Source organism: Colias philodice, chromosome 1 (assembly GCF_061535455.1).
Source record: "Colias philodice isolate Cphi_HAF_F1 chromosome 1, ilColPhil1 Martin Lab GWU primary, whole genome shotgun sequence".
NCBI lineage: Eukaryota > Metazoa > Arthropoda > Insecta > Lepidoptera > Pieridae > Colias > Colias philodice.
The window spans coordinates 15,167,923-15,188,380 of NC_143086.1; the positions used below are offsets into that span (position 1 = coordinate 15,167,923).

Here is a 20,458-nt window from a genome sequence, read left to right on the forward strand (position 1 = left end):
TGAACAAAAATTCTTGAATCAGTAGGTTTATATAACAGAGATTTTTAAAGTTCTCCTGGGATGTATGTAAAGATTCATATAATAAAACGACAATAACTTGCAATACAATATATTTCACAAACCCTGGGGAGAGCTCCTCAACTATTAAACAACTCAGTTATATATATTTTATAACGGTGTATAAAACAATTACCTATCTTTGGAATCATCGACAACGTCAGTGCATGATAAATCATAAATATTTATAAAGTATTAAAAATGAACAATTTAACAAACTAAGCAACGGGACATAACACGATATATGGACGTTCAGAAAACGAGTCGAATAAATATTTATACATTGTCTATAAATAAAACACAAATGCGAAAACAAATTTCTCACGCGTGCGGCACCTTCGAACTAGGCCTGAAATAAATATGTCATGATGTAATAATTGGATCGTCAAGAGAGTCGCATCGCTAAAATTCGCCATAACAAGAAACGGGTACCCGCATTCGCATCGCAGCAAGTCAAAGCACTTACATGAAGTCCGCGGCCGACAGTCATCCAATTGTCGATCAGTCTTGTCTCGAGTAGGACGGTGTTCGTCTTGTGTAGCTCATCATGCGGCGCGGGGAAGCGCTGCACGAGCGCGTTCCGCCATAAAACTTCCCCTTGTGCGATATCACTTCCAGCCTTGCTGACGCTTCTGCCCTACCGTAGTCATTTTCGAGCGTAATTCTGTAGAGGCCGACGTCTTCGATCGTAACTTCATCGATCTGGAGTATCCTGAGCATTTCGTCCTTCTCTTTGATACTGATGCGAGAAGTTGGTGTTATGATAATGCCGTCCTTGTCCCAAGTGGCCCAGGGTGGGGGGAGACCTCCAACGGCGCATTGGAACACGACAGTTTCACCTTCTTCGACCACTTTGTTGAATGGGTAAGTGTAGAATTTGGGCGCTATCTCACGAGTGGGACTGCGGAGCCGGCGTACTTCTGGACCTGGACATAAAAGACAGACAGTTAAAACTGGATAAGAAAATATTCTAGAATTGAAATTGCACTGTGAATAGAAATTATTGACAAAATTATTTCAAATAAACTATACATTTCTACAATAAAAAGTAATAAAACATTTATAAATTATTTTACCCGTAGAATGTACATTATCCCTTTATTTCCTAATTTGGGTTTTGTCTCTTCTCCTGATTCCGAGCTTACCTGGAAACTTATTTGCAAATGTATAAATGTGTAGATATCTATAGCCTTGTGCCTGTGTATAAAGTATGTAATGTATGTGAACCTCCTGTGTATATCATAAATTTTAATTGTAATTTTTGGTTGCTTGGGTGTGTGTGACAACTGTGTGTTTGTATCATCTGTATATTGCATGTATGTATCAAGTATGTCTCATGTATGTGTGTTCACTCACCAGACGTGCGTGTATCAACCATATTGTGTAACTATGTGTTTGTGTGTGTGTTCACTCATCAGGTGTGCGTGTATCAACCATGTGTAATATATGTAGTAACCATGTATATACGTGTGTATATGTGTGTGTGTGTGTTTGTGTTATACTCACCAGGCGTGCGCGACATGGACCTAGCGGGCGTGGTGCGCGGCGTGGAGCGCGGGGTGGACGCGGCGGAGGAGAGCGCGGGGGGGCGCTGGAGTCGCTGGCTGAGCGTGTTCGGCTCGCCTGGCGCTGGGGGGTTACGATACGATACATTTGATATTGTTTATTAAGCTATTGCATAGCTTCTATCGCGGGCCTTGAGCGCGGGGACCGAATCCAGAAATTTAGTAACGAAAAACCTCACGCTCCCCACTCCGACGGGCGCGGAGGTGTTCCTTGAAGGCATAGCATGTAATAGCCTTACCGCGGCAGTCCCCGAGTGCCACACGCCTTTTTTTATTTATTAATTATTCTTCATTGTATACGCAGTAATCAAATACAAAAATGAAAACAAAACAAAATAAAAGATATACAATGGGCTATGATTTATGTAATGTTTTGAAAAAAATAAGAAAAGAAAGAATTAGGACACAGGAGTAAAAAATCATCTTAAACGATGGCGTGTCCCTTAGGCACGTAAAATCGAAAGAGTAGAAGAAATTCAACTGCCCCCGGTTAGGCAAAAAGACATGGACTGCTCGAATTTAAAAAAAAAAATTTTTTTATATTATTTACAAAATTCTTATTAAATGTAATATATTGAAAGAAAGTTAGTGAGTAAGTGAGTTTTTTGTCAATTCTTCTCGATTGAAGCGAAATTCCGAATAACTGGTGGTTGAAAATCCTGCTTTAAAAATTTCTGTAAGTTTTCATGAATAAAAAGAATGGAAAGTTATTTAAAAATAATAAAGTTTACATTTTAAAGCAATAATTGTTTAAAAATATCCACTCTAACTTCCCTAAACAACTTATCTTCTCCAATTTTTCACCTTTTCAAAAGCTCCAATTAATTTCACACTATTCTAAGTTACATCTACTTTCTAACTCATAACTACTATAATAAAAATTAAAAACTTACGATACACAACAAGGCAAGCTTTAGACGACGCTTTTCCAAGATTATTAGACGCTTCACAAGTGTATGTGCCCTCATCTTCAGCTGCCACTTGCTTTATCTTGAGCCTTGCTGTTCCTACTTCGAAAGTGGACTCAAAGTCTAAACAATCTGGTAGCACCTGGTGGAAAAAATTTACATTTTTATCATGACTTTTTTAGATAATGTGGATGAATCTGGACAATCTGGTAGTACCTTATAGAAATGTTTGTTATTTTGTATATTTATGATGTTATTAAAAAGTGTTAAGGGTAAAAAGAGTTGGGGCCTTAATAGAGGTTATGTGTAAATCCAATGTAAATCTCAATTATAGTATTTAAAGCAAAAACCTAAAACATAGAGTAACAATTTAATTTTTTAATAAATCACATTTATTAAGCTCTCCATTTTGATTTCTATTTTACCAAAGACACTACGAAACTAAACCTAAAGTATTTATCATCATAATGTTGTTTTGTGTCTCTACCATGCTACTCGCAGTAAAGATTGAATATAGGACTTATTATTTAAAATTAATGAATAAATACCTCATTATAATGGAACCATCGTATATCTGGGTCTGGATTGCCCGAGATCCTACACTCGAACTCCACTGCGTCTCCGTCGTAGCACAGAAGATCAGTTAACTCCTTCTCGAAACGCGGTATTACTTCTACGCGTCTGGAATAAGGTAGTTTATGTTTTATAAGGAAGTGTTTATTAATGGAATTATAAGAAATTTGAAGAATAATAAAAGAATAATATATGTAGAAAGGATAGTGTGGAAATAAATAGCAGCCTATTTGTTCCTATAGCAGGAACACAGGTCTCCAGTAAGAGTAGAAATAAAATCATTGATTGGAAAAATAAGTGTAAATTTGAAAAGAGTATGAAACGCAGAAAATGAAAATTGACCTTACAGGGGAAAAAAGAGTTAATTTGAATATATTACATACCCATATCTTATGTTATGTGTATCATCAGTGGACCTCAGATCTGAAAAAAACATAAAATGCCAATTAAATTTTCTTAATTTTTTTGGGTATGTGTGATCCAGATGAAATATTATAGTTAAACAATAGATTTTAGAATATTATTTAGAAATATAATAGTTAAACAATTGATTTTTAATAAATAACCAATCTGAATCCATAGGTCTCAAAGAAACATTTATTCACGTTATAACACACGTTATTCTTCTACAGTATTCGAAAAAAGTATATTACTCACCCTTAGCGAAAATCTGCAGCGAAATAATAGCTTTAGCCTCGCCATGTATATTTCTAGCTACAACGGAGTAGGCACCAGTATAGTCTAGTTTAGCGTGAGGAATCTCAAAACGATACACTGGACCAGCTGCCATTTGCTTGAAGTGGTTCGCATCGCGATAGTAATCCGGCTGTAAAATTAAATCGAGAACTGTTATTAGATTCTATCTTAAAAGTTTGAAGTAATTAAATATAGGAATTGTATAATAAAACAACAGAATGAAGTGCAGAACAGAACTGACATGTTTTATTATTTGAAACATATATATATACCTATATCACCAAACCAGCCAGTACAGTAAGAAGTTCACATATAACATATTAGATATTATTTTTAACACCCCCACTATATCTAACAATGTTATATTGATAAGTGTACAATAACATAAATATGCTGAACCCCCAGTTGTAATTGTAATCTTCACATCGCCAGAACATAAAACTGACAACTTTTCACTGTTTGCAACGATAATTTCCTGTTTCTGATCATAAGACGCATTCATAACCCAACTTTCATTTGCCGTAAGGTGTACACTGGCTCCAGAGTCAATATACCATGCATTTTTATTGAAATTCCCGCTTAGGAACACAGCACTAAAAGCATTAGACTGCATTCGGGGTTTTTCTTTGGAGTTCGACGCGTTTTCGTTATTTGTACATTGATTTCGATAGTGTCCTTTTTGTTTACATCGGTAACATGTCACTGTCTTCACTCTTCACCTTGACGTTTGATTTTGACGGATCGACAATGTTACCAACATTGACATTTTTTCTTGACGCCATTTTATTTTTCATGTACTTCGAACGAGCTGCGAATGCTCCGCCAACTTCATCATGTTCCTCTATGGTTGACTCCATGTCTAACAATTTCGACTTTATAGAATCAGCCGTTATGTTAATGCCTGAATGCTCTATTGCCATGATCATCGGTGAAAACCGCTCTGGTAATCCTGCTAATAACAATGAGCCTGTCCACTGGTCATTTATTTCAAAACCTGTGCCACTTAATTTTTGAGCCGTGTCAATTATTTGAGTCACATAGGACGTCATTGAACTGCAGTTTTCCAGTCTTATCGAAATTAGATTCCGTAACAGATTTATCCTTCTTGAAAAACCGTTGTCATCGAATAACTGTTGTAATTTTTCCCAGAGTTCTTTTGATGTTCTTACACTTTTTACATGTACAAACAAAGACGGATCGATTGTCATAATCAGCTTTGCCCGGGTTTTTTCGTCATCTGCAGCTCCTACGCTCGCTCCTTCTGGCTTTACACAATGTTTCATGCCTTCAAGGATTAGGAAATTCTCTGCCGCGAAGCACCACTCGCTGTAATTTTCCCGTCCACGTAATTTAGGTACATCAAGTAGTTGGCCGCCATCGTAATTCCAAATAAAAATTTTATTTCACGAATATCCAACAACACAATGAAAAAACGTGTTGAAAAAAGCTTTTTAACACTCGTACCAAAACGAAATTCTTGTTAAAAAAAAACTGCTTTTTTACTGATTCTCTGGGCCCATAACCTATAATAAAACAACAGAATGAAGTGCAGAACAGAACTGACATGTTTTATTATTTGAAACATATATATATACCTATATCACCAAACCAGCCAGTACAGTAAGAAGTTCACATATAACATATTAGATATTATTTTTAACAAATTGGTATATATCATTTTTTAAATTAAGGATTATTTGTTATACTATTCAAAATTCAATAGATAGATATTATGGTAATTATTATTCATACAATAAAACATCTTGCTCTGCGGCTTGTCTTAAACAGTATTAATTTCATGGTTACCATTATTATGATTTTATCTTACATTCAATTTTTATACTTGCTATTACCAATTTTAACTTACTTTCAAGAAATCACGCAACCAGTACACATCAGGAGTGGGATCACCTATAACTTCGCACTCTATTATAACTGTGTCTCCTTCTTGAGCTTCCGTGGATCTTGGTTTCTTCAAGAACATGGGTTCCTTTGAGTAACTGCACCAAAACAAATATAGGTAAAACATAGAGAACATTGGCCACATTATTTCTTACTTAATCCGAGATCGTTGGTATTATTTTTTAAACTAATTGAAGTTTGAATGTATATAATATCTAAAAGTTCTATAAACATACTAAAAACCATAATTTTAAAAAACAAATAGGCAATACTCACGGAACATCCGGACAAATAACAGTAGGCAGTGACCTTTGATCTTGTCTTTCTCCTGTTACTACTTCCACTTTACCAGACGTAGAAGCTTGTCCCACTTCATTAGACGCCGTGCAAGTATACACTCCTGCATCCCGAGGAGTGACAGATGCCAGAGCTAGTTCTATTTGCCCATCCCTGTTTAGAGTCATAACTGCTCTACGACTTGGTCTGAGACGGACCCCTTCTCTGTACCAGGTTACTCCCACTGAAGGATACGCTTCCACTATTGCGGATATGCGAAGTTCCTCTCCTAGAATATTTATGGGGCTTACTTATTTGACACACTTTAAAGAAAATAAAGGTTGATAACATTTACAATGCCTAGTTCGTTATAAAATAGATTTTAATGTTTTTTGGATAAATAAATTCCTAGTCAGCAATATCTATTAACATGTCTCTAGTCCCAATTATTATAGACACTGACAATACACCTAATCGACACTGCTGGAGTAAAAATGTAGAACTCGTCAAGAAAAGAAACTAACAATTGTTTTGGTCCGGGAGCCAGCAGCAGATTTTATGACCAAGTTCCTCTCAAGCGGTAATTAGTAAAATGCATCAAAGTATAGTATTATGAAGCCTCGTGAACGTCAGCTGGAGCTCGGTTGGGGGGAAGAGCGGTTGTAGCCTCCCGTATCAGCTGACGGTTTTTCCACCAAGATACAGCCAGCTGACATATATATTTATCCACAGTTACATATAAGCTATCATCAGGTAAATTTTTGTTTGAGAGGAAATAACGGAAAATAAATTTTTCTTTAAATTTAACTTTCATGTTCGAGACACCAGCTGACGTATAATACACCATGTTGTAACCAGCTGACTATTTTTTTTCGTTGAGATATTGGGTTAGCTACAATTTGACAATTTTTTTAGCTGAGAGGAAATGAATGAATGAATGTATTTTTTTTCCTATGTGCGTGGGAGGCTACAACCGCTCACCCCCCCAACCGAGCGCCAGCTGACGTTCACGAGGCTTTATAATACTATACTCTCATGCGTCTGACGAATTATCTCTTGAGAGGAAATAGTTAACCAAATTTGCACCTGGCTCCCTAACCATTTTGTTTTCAAAAATCTCATGGCAAAAATCTTGATCTTATCTTGGCTCATCTTACCTTCATTCAGCCGATAAGAAGGTTCTAGACCACAGCAGAACTCCGGAGCAACATATGCTCTAATGCCCTTATCGACAACAAGACTGCAGCGACAACTGATAGCTCCGCTGCCATTTCTCGCTAGCGCTTCATACACACCACCATCGTCTAGTGTGGTAGGAGCTATCTCCAATGTGTGAAAATGCTCATCTTGATACTTTACTCGTCGACCTTCAATTAGATATAAAAGAGAAAGTTATTCTTAATATGATATTTTTAGAAAAATACACTCATACATTTCGTTCCACATTTTTTATGCAAAATTTCAAATATAACAAGTAGACGTAAACAAAACTGTAAATATCTATTCTATTTAGTCATACTCAAATATTTATTGAATTATTGATGCTTATTTATTATTATTCAGGTACTTAGCTAGAAATAATTAATTTCAACAGCGTGCCATAAAGTTTATTTATGTTTGCATTCTGTTTATATTTATATTCGATTCCTAATTTTATAATTATTTTATGGTTATTACAGTACAATAGATAAAAACTTACGGTCAATAACTACTTCCTGGCCATCTTTAAACCAAGTAACAGTTGGCGTCGGACTGCCAATAACTTGGCAAGTCAAACGAACTGGGTAGGTCGCTTGTACACGTCTGTCTCTTAGCCGCATTGTGAACTGTGGAGGGTATTCACCTTCCGCATCTGCTGACCTTTCCCTGTAAATTATATATTACTTATTACTTTATGAAATTGAGAAAAGAAAATGCTCTTTATATTATGTTTTACCTTTTAAGCTTAGCATCAGCTTCCCATATCTGTCTGTCAGTTATAACAGTCATTCTCGCGTAAGTTGAGGCGCGACCGTGGACGTTAGTCGCTTCACAACTATAGCGACCCTCATCTTCAATATTCACATCTTGAATTTTTAACGAACAAATATTCCCGCTTTGCATGCTTCGAAGTCTGCTGGATTCTTCAATTTCATGACCGTTCTTCATCCATACTATTTCTGGTGTAGGTTTGCCTTTAAAACTGCAGCTTAAATTAGCAGTTTCACCAACCAATACTTTCAGCAATCCAGGTAGGATATCGATAAACTCTGGTCTGTCACCAGATAGGCCGACTCCGACTGGGACAGATGTCTGCACTGGTTCACCCCATCCGTATCTATTCCTTGGAGTAACTCTGAAGTGATATTCTTCACCTTGTTTTAAATTGAAAGCATCGAATGTGTTTCGTGGTGTGATCCCCATTTCCACCCAACGAGCTCCTCCGTCTTTGCCTAAGAGCCAAGAATCTACTCTATAGGCGAGGACTGGAGCCGCGGCGTTTGGATCTGGCTTGGGCCACGCGAGGGTCAACCAATTGTTGCCACCGTCTACTGCACTCGGCTCTCCTGGTATGCGTCCGGGCACGGCTGCAAAAAAAATATAATTTATTGGCACACCATTGACCTTAAAATATGCTTGGTGCGATGCCAAGACAAAACAGACATCACATAAATACGTTAGTCGAGAAATATTTATAAAACTGTAATTTATAAAAGTTTAAGACAATCTTGCATTTATCAGTGTCTTTATGTTAAAGCTTGGACCCCGAAAGACAACTTGATGTTCATCTATTTATCGAATTTAATTTAGTTGTTTACCAATGTCAAGACGTCCACAGAAACATATAAATCAATCCTAGTTGTTACTCATCCAACACAAAGGTGAATATATCATATTAAACAAACGTAGTATAGTCAATAGTTATTTTTTCGTTTCGTAGCGTATTTTTTTGAGTAGTACTTACATTTATATTTTCGATCTGATGCAACGATTGCTTGATCATCCATGGGATACGTCCAATCAGATATTAGATTATCAGAAGAGGCACGTTGTCTTACCTGTGATAAAATATTAGTCAGATTAGCTATTTTTACGATTTATATTATACATAATATGGTGTAGGTAATAGTAATGTGACTTCATTTATTTATGCATTTATTAGCTTCTTGATTATCAAAAACATTTGGAAGAGAATTATGCCATTATGTACCTATGCTACACGCTACGTTCCAAATAACACAGGACAAGCTGAAAAAATACTTACAACCACTGTGATGAACGCTCGGTCACAACCATACGCATTTCTTGCGAGGACGCAGTAGGTTCCCGCGTCGGATATTACCGACCTCTTCAACGTAAACTTGACATAATCATCGGAAGTCATTTTGCAAACACGTTGACTGTTTGTTATGTCGCGGATTCCCTTCATGAACATTACTGAGGAATTAAAAAAAGGTTAAAATTTGTCAATATTTGCGTGAAAACTTGGAATATTTGTGATCAAAATTTATTGGTCCAGTCTTGGAAGTATGCATTTGCAATTTTATGCTGAGTTTAGATAATTATGAAAGAGTTACAGAAAAATTGTTTGACATTTATTAAAGTTGTGTTTGAAGTTCAGTTATTTATTATTGTATACTATTATTTTAATGCATACCGCCACTGATTACATTCCAACATAACGTTTAATCTTTACTTAGCTTTAATTTCTCTCCAGCTTAGATTTTTATTAGGAACATTAAGATTGCCAATGTTTTAAATACCTTTGGGTCTAGGTTCTCCTTGAACTCTGAACGAAATGTTAATATCTTCTCCTATTGAAATCAGTAAATCTTTTGCGGGACGACTGACTATCACAGCGGGTTTCCCTTCCACCTCGCTCGGCTGAACCACTGTTATATCCGCATTCATGTCCACGTTACCATGAGTACTCCACGCTCTACACGTGTACAATCCGGAATGTTTCTCAGTCACATCGGATAAGGCCAATGTATATATTCCATGATCAACAAAAGTCTGTGCGTTCCTATAAAGCTCCGTCACACATGAGCCTTCCCGTAGCCATTCAACTCTTGTCGGTGCACCGCCTATTTCTACTTGCAAACCTATTGTACCACCCTTCACTACTTTATAATCACTTAAAACATTTGTAAAGTGGGGTCGACGTGTGTCTGGAATGTGGCGTGACTTATCAACACTTGATAAATGCGGACTAATACGGCTTTCTTTACCTGTACAAAAATGCAAGTATAAAAAATTATTGTAATCGCTTAAGATGATGTTTAATATAAAAAAAAGAAATCTTACCAATAAACTGTACCACATGCGTTATCTGATCTGTCCACATGGAACTTTCAGCTTTGCAAGTGTACGTTCCACTATCTTCCACAGTTGGATTACTGATAGTGAGTCTACACAAGCCATCTGCTAAATAAGTGGCTTCAAACCGTGAATCAGTACCTACAGGCTGGTTATCTTTGATCCATGTTATCGTAGGAAGCGGTTGGCCTCTAATTCTGCATTCCAATACCAGTTCATTCTCAGCAACGTGATAGACGTCTGAAAATATTATAAAATATTAAATACAATCAATATACTTAATATATTTTGTTGTTGTTATTCGTTCCTATGAAAATCCTTACCGCGTATCGAACGTGTAAATGTTGGTGGTATGGGTGAAGGCTCAAAACTCGGATAAACTTTCAATTTTGCAGAAGTAGTTACAGATCCGTGCTCATTTTCAACAGTACAGCTATAGTCGCCAGAATCGCTTGGAATTGCATTAAGCAGTTCCATTGTGATAAGTCCATCAGCAAATTTAATTTTATATTTTTGTTTATCGTCTATTGGTACTCCGTTTTTGTACCACTTCAAGACAGGTTCAGTCGAAGAAAGAACGCTGCAAGTAAGTTTAACTCTTGATCCCTCCACGGCAGTTCTATTTGTCAAATGTGTTGAAAATACGGGTTTCCTTTTTAAGTCTCGTGGCGACCCAATCCTTTTTTCAGAAACATTTCTCGTTTCACTCATGGCTTTTGATTTAAACCGTATTTCGGATCCATCTTTTGTGTCCGAAATGATGTCAGTGTCCATTATACTAGGTGACCTCAATTGATGATCTCTGACAAGACTTTGTGCTTTATAAAATACCTTCGAGGTCGAGCTATATGTATTCACTTCTGGTAATAATTTATTGGCGTCAGAATCATATGGCTTTCCCATATATGACGGTGGTCTACTGAACTCCATACTTGGATCTCCAATATTTGGATCAATGAATTGGGGCTTGTCTCTGATAAGAGCCTTGTCGATAGAAGAGGTTTGGGCTTTGTCCCTTTCGTTGGATATGTCGTATGTCGTTTTATCTACATGTTGTTTGATTTCATCCAAACGTTGGCTATGTCCACTAAGCTCTCTTTCTTTTTCTTCATAAGATGATTCGGTATTATTCCAATTTCCTTGAATATCTTTTTGTTCAAAATTTTCATTTTTATCATCATCTGATACTATCTGCGCTTTGTTATTGTCTGTTTTTGAATCACTGATATTATTTTGTGTCTCAATTGTTGAAGTTACTTCTTTTTGTTTAAGTTTTGATTTCTTTTGTTTCTCTTTTTTTTCTAAAGATGATCTCTTTTTTTCGCCCTTAGCTTTATTTTTTTCATCATCCTTTTCTTTACCATGGTCCTGAATTTTGGATTCAACAGTGTCTTGAGCCTTTTGTTCCTTGGTTCCTTTGTTTTTATCAATTGTATGTTCGATAACGCTTTCTTGTGTTTCATTTATCTGTGGTTTTTGATTAACCTTATCTAATGCCATTTTATCTTGTTTATCTACTACCAAGTCTTGATTTTCATTTTCTGACACAATTTCATCGTTGTTTTTGATTAAATGTTTTTGATCCTTCATAACAGAATCACTAACGAAACCCGTTTCTATAGCTTCTGATTCTACCTTCTCAGAGAACTGCACATCTTTTAGTAAATTTTCTGTTAATGTAACATCGTCATTCAATATTTTGCTAGCAACAATACTTTCCTCGGCCGTTTCTGCACCTTGAGTACTATCGAGGCTGTCTTTCTTAATAAAACCTTCACTATTTTCTTCATTCGTTTCGTCTTTATTGCGTCTACCCTTTCTTTTGTCTTTTGATTTTTTTTTAGTATCTTTGTGCTCGTCATCGGTCTTTTGATAATCACCACTTTGTTCTTTAATTTCTTCCTCCATCTTTTGTGTTTCGTTTGAGCTACCACTAAATGTATTATCTATATTTAATACTTCATTTTGCTCAGATCCAGTTATCTGATTTTCTTTTGAATGAGATGATAACTCTTGATCTTCAGTTTTATCATTAGTCTTATAATAATTTTGAAGTTGTTGCATATCTTTTTGAGATTGCGCATCTACAGTAATAATATCAACGCAAGAATCATCTTTTTGTGACACAATTTTTGAAGGTTCCCCTTCAGTTGATTGCAGTTGTTCTGCGACCGAGTCTTCTTTTCCTTTATATATTGCGATTGAAACATCACCAAGACCATCATTTTTTCCTATGTTGTCTTTTTCTTGTTGAGATTCATGATCTGTTATTGTTTCCTTTAAATGAGATAATTCTTGATCACCAGCTTTATTTAAAACTATATTATTATTATCTTGTTGATGCAAATCTTTTTGAGATTGAACATCTACAATAGTAGTATTGTTTTCTACAGATGATTTAACTTTTAAATTTTCACCTACAGATTTATGTACCTGTGATTCGGCTGTGTTTACTTTTTCTGTATTTGTTGTTAGTAAACCATAATCAGTTTCTTTAGGTTTTTCAGACTTGTCTTTGTTCTGTTTCAATTTATTATCTCTTAATGTGTCTTCTAAATGAGATAATTCTTGATCTGGAGCTTTATTATTTTCAATAAATGATTCAACCTTTAAAATTTCATCTTCAGATTTATGAATTTGTGATTCTGTTATGTTTAATTCTTCTGTACTTGTTGTTAATAAACCATTATCAGTTTCTTTAGGTTTTTCAGACTTGTCTTTGTCCTGTTTCAATTTATCATCTCTTAATGTGTCTTCTATATGAGATAATTCTTGATCTGGAGCTTTATTATTTTCAGTAGATGATTCAGCCTTTATACTTTCATCTTCAGATGTATGAACTGGTAATTCCGCCATGTTCACTTTTTCTTTGTTTATTGTTGATAAACCATCATCAGTTTCGTTAGTTTTTTCAGACTGGCCTTTGTCCTGTTTCAATTTATCATCTCTTAATGTGTCTTCTAAGTGAGATAATTTTTGATCTGGAGCTTTATTATTTTCAATAAGTGATTCAACCTTTAAACTTTCATCATCAGATTTATGAACTTGTGATTCAGTTTTGTTTACTTTTTCTGTACTTGTTGTTAATAAACCATTATCAGTTTCTTCAGGTCTTTCAGACTTGTCTTTGTCCTGTTTCAATTTATCATCTCTTAATTTGTCTTCTATATGAGATAATTCTTGATCTGGAGCTTTATTATTTTCAGTAGACGATTCAGCCTTTATACTTTCATCTTCAGATTTATGAACTGGTATTTCCGCCATGTTTACTTTTTCTTTGTTTATTGTTGATAAACCATCATCAGTTTCGTTAGTTTTTTCAGACTGGTCTTTGTCCTGTTTCAATTTATCATCTCTTAATGTGTCTTCTAAGTGAGATAATTTTTGATCTGGAGCTTTATTATTTTCAATAAGTGATTCAACCTTTAAACTTTCATCATCAGATTTATTAACTTGTGATTCGGTTTTGTTTACTTTTTCTGTATTTGTTGTTAATAAACCATTATCAGTTTCTTTAGGTTTTTCAGACTTGTCTTTGTCCTGTTTCAGTTTATCATCTCTTAACGTGTCTCCTAAGTAAGATAATAATTCTTGATCTGGAGCTTTATTATTTCCAATAGTTGATTCAACCTTTAAACTTTCATCTTCAGATTTATGAACTTGTGATTCGGTTATGTTTACTCTTTCTGTACTTATTGTTAGTAAACCATTATCAGTTTCTTCAGGTCTTTCAGACTTGTCTTTGTCCTGTTTCAATTTATTATCTCTTAATGTGTCTTCTATATGAGATAATTCTTGATCTGAAGCTTTATTATTTTCAGTAGATGATTCAGCCTTTATACTTTCATCTTCATATTTATGAACTGGTAATTCCGCCATGTTTCCCCTTTTTTTGTTTGTTGTTGATAAACCATCATCAGTTTCGTTGATTTTTTCAGACTGGTCTTTGTCCTGTTTCAATTTATCATCTCTTAATATTGTGTCTTCTAAATGATATAATTTTTGATCTAGGGCTTTATTATTTTCAATAGATAATTCAGCCTTTATACTTTCATCTTCAGATTTATGAAGTTGTGATAAAGCTATGTTTCCTTTTTCTTTATTTGTAGCAGATAAACTATCGTCAAATTTTAAACTATCATCTTTAGATCTATGAACTTGTAATTCGGTTATGTTTTCATTTTCTTTATTTGTTGCCGTTAAAATACTATCAGTATCGGTTGCTTTTTCATCTTTGTCTGTATCTTGTTCCAATTTATCATATTTTAATGTTTTTTCTAAAGGAGATGAAAGTTTATATCTAGCGTTATTATTATCATCAGATGATGCAACTTTTGAAGTTTCATCTTCAGATTTTTGTACTTGTAATTCAATGTTTTCTTTTTCTTTATTTTTTGAAACAGCATCAGTTTCGTCAGTTATTACTAACTTATCTTTATCTTGTTTCGATATATCAGCTTGTAACGTTTCGCCAAATACAGATTGTGTATCTGGTGAATCTGTTTTCTGACTAATGTTATTGTTCCCATATTCGGATTCCTTTTCTTTTATTGTTTCTGAAAACGCCTGACTCTGAGTTGTTTTTGATTGATTTTTTTCTAGTTCAATGTCTTCATTGCTAATTTCAATCGATTTAATGCTCGACTCGAGTTCCTTAATATTTGTGATAGGTCCTGTTTTATCTATTGGAGTAATATCAGTAATATCCAGAGGGTGGTCTTTTGCGGGTGGTTCTTCTATCGATTCATTATTTTTGTTACTTACTTCACACGGTTTTTCGGAAGCGTTGTTAGCTTGTTCGATTTGTGTTAATCGTTTTGTTTCTGATATCTCAGTTTGTAAAAAGATTGTCCTGTCTTTGGTATTTGTTTCTTCGTTCTTATCCACTTCTTTTAAATCATGCTTTGGATCGTGAATTAATGATTCAATAGATTTTGTCTCATTTAAAATTTCATGGCTTTTCGTCTCAGCTGAAGACTCAGTTATAATTTCACTTGTATGTATGCCTGATAATTCAGGACAAAGTGAGCCATCATTACTTTCCTTTTCATTAGTCAATTGAGATTGAAGAGATTTTTTAAGGTATTGATTTTCTGAATCGTCGTGAAGTATACTTTGATCCAAATTAGTTTCTTCTTTTTGTTGTTCGTTTTCTTCATGTCCTAAAGAGGAGGACAAGCCACTATGATCTTTTGTAGTATCTTCTACATCTTTTGGATGAGTCATAAACACCTCTTTTCCTTTTTCCACATCAAGTTCCACAACGATTATATCCTCTGTGACGCTATCTAGTTTTTCTTTAGTTATATTTGTTTCTGTACTGTCAGTTGTAACGGTTTTATTATTTATATCTAATTGAATTCCGAGGTTTAAATCTTTATGAGTTTGTTCAGCAGTATGAACAAACTCATCATCACCATTTTTATTATCTTGTTTATTTAAATTCATATTTATAATAGACACTTCTTCATTCCTTTGAATATTATTCAGTAATGTACTTTGTTGAGTTTCATCGTCCGTAACCGAGTGCTCAGTATTATCCTTAATTCTTGTATCTACGTTCACAATTTCTTCGATTAAAGTGACTTCCGTGCTTTCTTTAGATGCCGTTTCAGTTATACTTTGAATTGGAATCAGAAGATTTTTTTCTTGCGATTCCAATACAACTTCTGATGACTGCAAGTCTGCAGGCAAGTCTTCTGGTTTTTGTTCTGTCAGTGTATTTCTTTCGTTTTCTTGGGTTTCACAGATATTAGTTTTAGCTATTATACCTGTATCTATACTCGCATCTATCTCTTCATCAACACTTTTACTATCCTTGCCTAATAATTGGTCTATACTAGATTTAGCCCCATTTTTATTTTGTTCTACCTTATCATCAACTATTACATCAGTATATTCAATTGAAACATTATCGCCTTCATTATTAATTTCCTGTTTATCTAAATTAATCAAAGTTTTGGTTAATTCATTACTTTCGCTCACTGAACTTTCAGTCATTATATTAGTTTTATCAACAACTGTTTGTTTTATTTCGATATTCTCGTTAATTTTTTGTTTATCATTGGGTAAATTATTATTTTCCTCAATTATATGTGCTTCTTCTTCCATCACTAATTGGATCGTAGATTCGTTTGTATTATTTTGATTATTGGAAACTGATTTTAAACTTTGATTTTCAGCAGTTAATGGACTATCGAAATATTCCATATCTTTTTCAACAATTCCTTGCAATTCTTTATCTTCTGATTTCGAAGGAATATCATGTGCTATTTCATCTCTTGTTTCATATGAATCTAATGTTTCTTTGTTTATTTCCTCCGTTTCATGATCCATTAAATCTAAGAAGGAAAACGATCTTGAATCCGCTCTTATTTTTAAAGAATCTTTTGTGCTCTCCAAGCATTGTGCTTTATCTATAGCTTCATTAATTAGACTATCAATAAGTGGTTGTATATTTTCTCTTAACTGTTCGCCTTCAGATTCAATTAATTGTCCTTCGTTCAGAGATCCTTTTATTAATGACTCTGCAGGTGCTTCTTTTGGTATATTTTCGACTAACCTCTCGTCTTCATTTTCTAATACTTCCGAAAGTTTTAATGTATGCTCTGTTTCCAACAAAACATCATTTTCACTTACATAAGATACAGGTATACCTTGAGTAAAATGAGATTCGTAAAATTCTTTTAAACGTTTTGAAATTTCAAAAATTTCTGAAGATATTTCTTTGAAAATGGGTATTTTATCTTTAACTTCTAAAATTGATTGATTAGCTATGTTTTCTATTTTTTCATTAACTTTTAAAATAACTCCATTTATTTCATTTGTCAACGGTATTTTTAGTTCAGTTACATTCGTAAGTATAATATCTGTAATAAGCATTTTCAGTTCATTGAGGACAATTTTCGTAAGCGTCGCATCACTGGGTAATCTAGCTGTTTTATCGAGATTTATGTAAAACTTCACATCTTCAAAATGATTAAGCGTCTTGCGAAGATATTTACTAACCTGAATCCAATTATTTTTATTATCTAATTTGCTTAACTTATTAATATTTTTTATAGCATTAAGAATGTTTTCAGAAGGTTTTCCATAATTCAGATAAATATATCGTTTTTGAATGCTCGTTATCGTACCCCTCATGTTTGAAATACTAGTATAAACTGAATGTACAGCAGTCACAATTGTGTCCCTTGTTGTGACATCAACGTTTTTTACTTTATTAATTTCATTCTCAATTGCAAATAATTGATTTTCAATCGATTCTAGGTTTTGTAAAATATCAACTCCTTTATCTATTAAAGTATCTTCATCCACTGAAAAACTTTGTTTTATTTCTTTTATAGTTTCTTTGATTGAGTTGAGGCCCTTAATTATATTCAAAATATCTTTTTCACCTTTTTTTGTTTCTGATACTTTATCTAATAATATGATCGTATTTTCAGTTTCACCCATACAGCCTTTTAGTATATTTTCTTCATTTATTTCCACTATCTCGCTACTTTCCGTAGCTTGTAAAACATCTTTTATTGTACAAACCAACAATTGTAATGTTGCGCTAGCTTCCATTATATGCTCTGGTGGACTATTCTCACTCACTTGAAGCTGAACACTTCTCACACTACACTCTAAATCATTTAGAGTCTCAGTGAGAGCATCGTTTACTTCGGAATTATTTTCACTTTTAAGTTTAATCACCTCTATTTGAAATTCATCCAGTATATTTTGTAGCACTTCAACATTATCAGTTATGCTTATAGTACTTAGTTCAACGTTTTGTTTCAGGTCAGTTAGTAATATTTCCATATTCTCTATCACTTCTTCATATTTAATTGCAGTTGGTTGGAACGTTTCTGTAAAATAAAAGTAATAATTTGTTCATTAGAAATAAAAAGTAATATGGATATATATTTAAGAAGTAAAAACATATTATTTTGTATGATATAAATATGAAAAATAATAAATTTGCTTACCTGCTTCGTTTAATTCTTGTTTTATTGTGTCAATTTCATGCTTACTTAAGGAAACATCTTCATTTTCTGATACTTCTAAAGCATTATTTTCCTTCACATTTGTATTATCACCAACCATTTCTTGTGATAACATTGTAGGAGAAGATGCATCAGTAGTTATAATATTTTCATCTTTGAGCTTACCTTCAAGGTCATGGCTCTGTTGATCTTCAGATAAAATTTTTTCACTGGTCATGTCTATTTTGGGTACATCATTTTTACTTATATCTTCAGATATTTCAAGGATTTCTTCCGGAACCGAGGCGCATTTCTCAAGTTTAATTTCGTGAGAGGTACTTTGATTTACGGCGCTATCTTGCTCAATACCATGATGTATTTCAGCTGAATCGATTTCTTTATTTATCATTACCTCTACTTCGTGCTGGATGGAATCTATGGTGTCCTCTGTAGGTATTTTAATAATTAAATTAGCATCTTCAGTGCTAATTGACTCCATCTCTAATTTTGCACACTCCTTATTTTCTTCTGTAGTTGTATCATTCTGCAAAATATTATCTGGTGCGGATGGCTCACATATAGATTCAATTATATTTTTACATTGATCATTGACGGGAGAATTGTTTAATTCTGAAATATTATTTTCTTCTGTGTCTTGTTTTTCAAATAGTTCAATATCACTCTTTGTTTCTTGTGATAAGACTTGATGGGTTTCGTTATCAATGTGTTCCATCAAACTCGTGTGGGTTAGCTGTTTATTTTCATCGTCTTTATCTACTTTTTCTGTAATTAAACATTCCTTTTCAATTACCAATGCCTCGTCAGCTACTCCTAGTACATCAGAGGTAATGGAATCGGCTGTCGTTTTCATCGCTGATAAATCATCTAATGTAGAAATATCTTCAACTCCTTCGATTTCTTGTTGCTCTTGGACTAATAAACAACAACTTTGTAGAATTTGCGATGTTGTTGCAATATTTACTTTCTCATGCAAGGATGATAAACTCTCATATTGCGATATAACATTTTCCTGCAATATTTCTAACGTGTTGTGTAATTCTTGAAGGGGCTTTGCGAAAACACCTGATACTTCATTCATATTTTCTACGGAATTCTTTACTGAATCCATCAATACTTGATTTATAACGCTTATATTTTCGTGTAGTTTACGAAGCGGCTCGGCGAAAAATTGTTCTACTTCAAAATCTGACATATCAGATGTATATGAATCACCAGCTTGGGAATTATGCTGTAATGACGCAACATTGCATTTAAGTTCTTCTAAAATGGGACCAATGCTATCAAATGCTGGAAATATTTCATTATAATGAATTGAAGCCTCTTCAAAATGAATGTTATTTATAGCAATAATTGCTTCTTCGATTTGATGAATAGCAATGTTTGCTTTACATTCATTACTCTGAGATTCAGTAGACACTTCAATGACTTTGTGATCGTCAGTAATAATTTTTGAGTCAAACATTTCTGATAATTCTGATAATTCTGTGTCGGGTTGCATTGTAATAGCTTCTAAACACTCTGTAGAGTCTTTAACGACTAAGGTGTTAGATTCTTGTTCAATCACTTGATTATTTTGTGGAACGTTTGATTCAAGTTCATCATTACGAGTTTGGATTTTGTCGGTGTCAACGACTTTAGCCAAATCATCATTTTGCTTAAGAGAACTTTTTTGTTCTCGATTTTGAATAGAACCCGAATCAATGTTTTCAATTATTTTTGGTTCTTCGGCATCTATTTCTTTATTAGATAATTCTATAGGGGCCTGAGCAATCGCAATATCATTTAAATCTTCCTGTAACTGGCTAATAACTTCAATGACTTGTTTCTTCACATCTTTGTTATGGCCAGACAGGTCATGAATACTCTCAGTAGCTTGTTCTTGAATTTCAAATAATGATTTTTGTAACAGTTGTACTAAATTCTCTTGGTCTTCAGTTACAATGTGATATCCAACTTGTTCTGTAGCCGTATCAGGTATTAATTCAGAAGAAGCTATACTTTCTCGTAATTCTTGTGCAATTTTTTTTGCTTCCTTAACATCACTCACATTTATTATTGCTGAAATTTCTTCTATTATCTCAGTAATTTCTATATATTGTTCCATATGCTGTAGCAGTGCCTCTGCTTTTTCTGTAAAAAATAAATACTTATAATATAAAACTATAATTTCATCAATAAATTTCGAGTTATA

General features: G+C 34.0%; 1 protein-coding gene across 3 annotated transcripts in view; it reads right to left on the bottom strand.

Annotated features, from left to right (window-relative positions):
* Positions 1 to 145: 145 nt before the first annotated feature.
* LOC149491510 (uncharacterized) overlaps positions 146 to 20,458 on the bottom strand; it is a 64,768-nt gene continuing 44,455 nt past the window's right edge. For 2 of the 3 annotated variants that reach the window (XM_089694909.1, XM_089694923.1), the window contains exons 11-27: positions 18,250 to 20,397; positions 10,600 to 18,129; positions 10,265 to 10,516; positions 9,721 to 10,188; positions 9,222 to 9,394; positions 8,922 to 9,015; positions 7,914 to 8,544; positions 7,677 to 7,843; positions 7,135 to 7,344; positions 5,978 to 6,266; positions 5,667 to 5,799; positions 3,761 to 3,929; positions 3,487 to 3,526; positions 3,079 to 3,211; positions 2,516 to 2,672; positions 1,564 to 1,686; positions 146 to 983 (exon numbers count right to left, since the gene is read on the bottom strand). In XM_089694909.1, coding sequence (XP_089551035.1) covers positions 559 to 983; positions 1,564 to 1,686; positions 2,516 to 2,672; positions 3,079 to 3,211; positions 3,487 to 3,526; positions 3,761 to 3,929; positions 5,667 to 5,799; positions 5,978 to 6,266; positions 7,135 to 7,344; positions 7,677 to 7,843; positions 7,914 to 8,544; positions 8,922 to 9,015; positions 9,222 to 9,394; positions 9,721 to 10,188; positions 10,265 to 10,516; positions 10,600 to 18,129; positions 18,250 to 20,397 — 13,142 coding nt within the window. In that variant the 3' untranslated portion in view covers positions 146 to 558. The remainder of the gene's footprint in view (positions 984 to 1,563; positions 1,687 to 2,515; positions 2,673 to 3,078; positions 3,212 to 3,486; positions 3,527 to 3,760; positions 3,930 to 5,666; positions 5,800 to 5,977; positions 6,267 to 7,134; positions 7,345 to 7,676; positions 7,844 to 7,913; positions 8,545 to 8,921; positions 9,016 to 9,221; positions 9,395 to 9,720; positions 10,189 to 10,264; positions 10,517 to 10,599; positions 18,130 to 18,249; positions 20,398 to 20,458) is intronic. The other variant, XM_089694915.1, reaches the window with a different exon arrangement.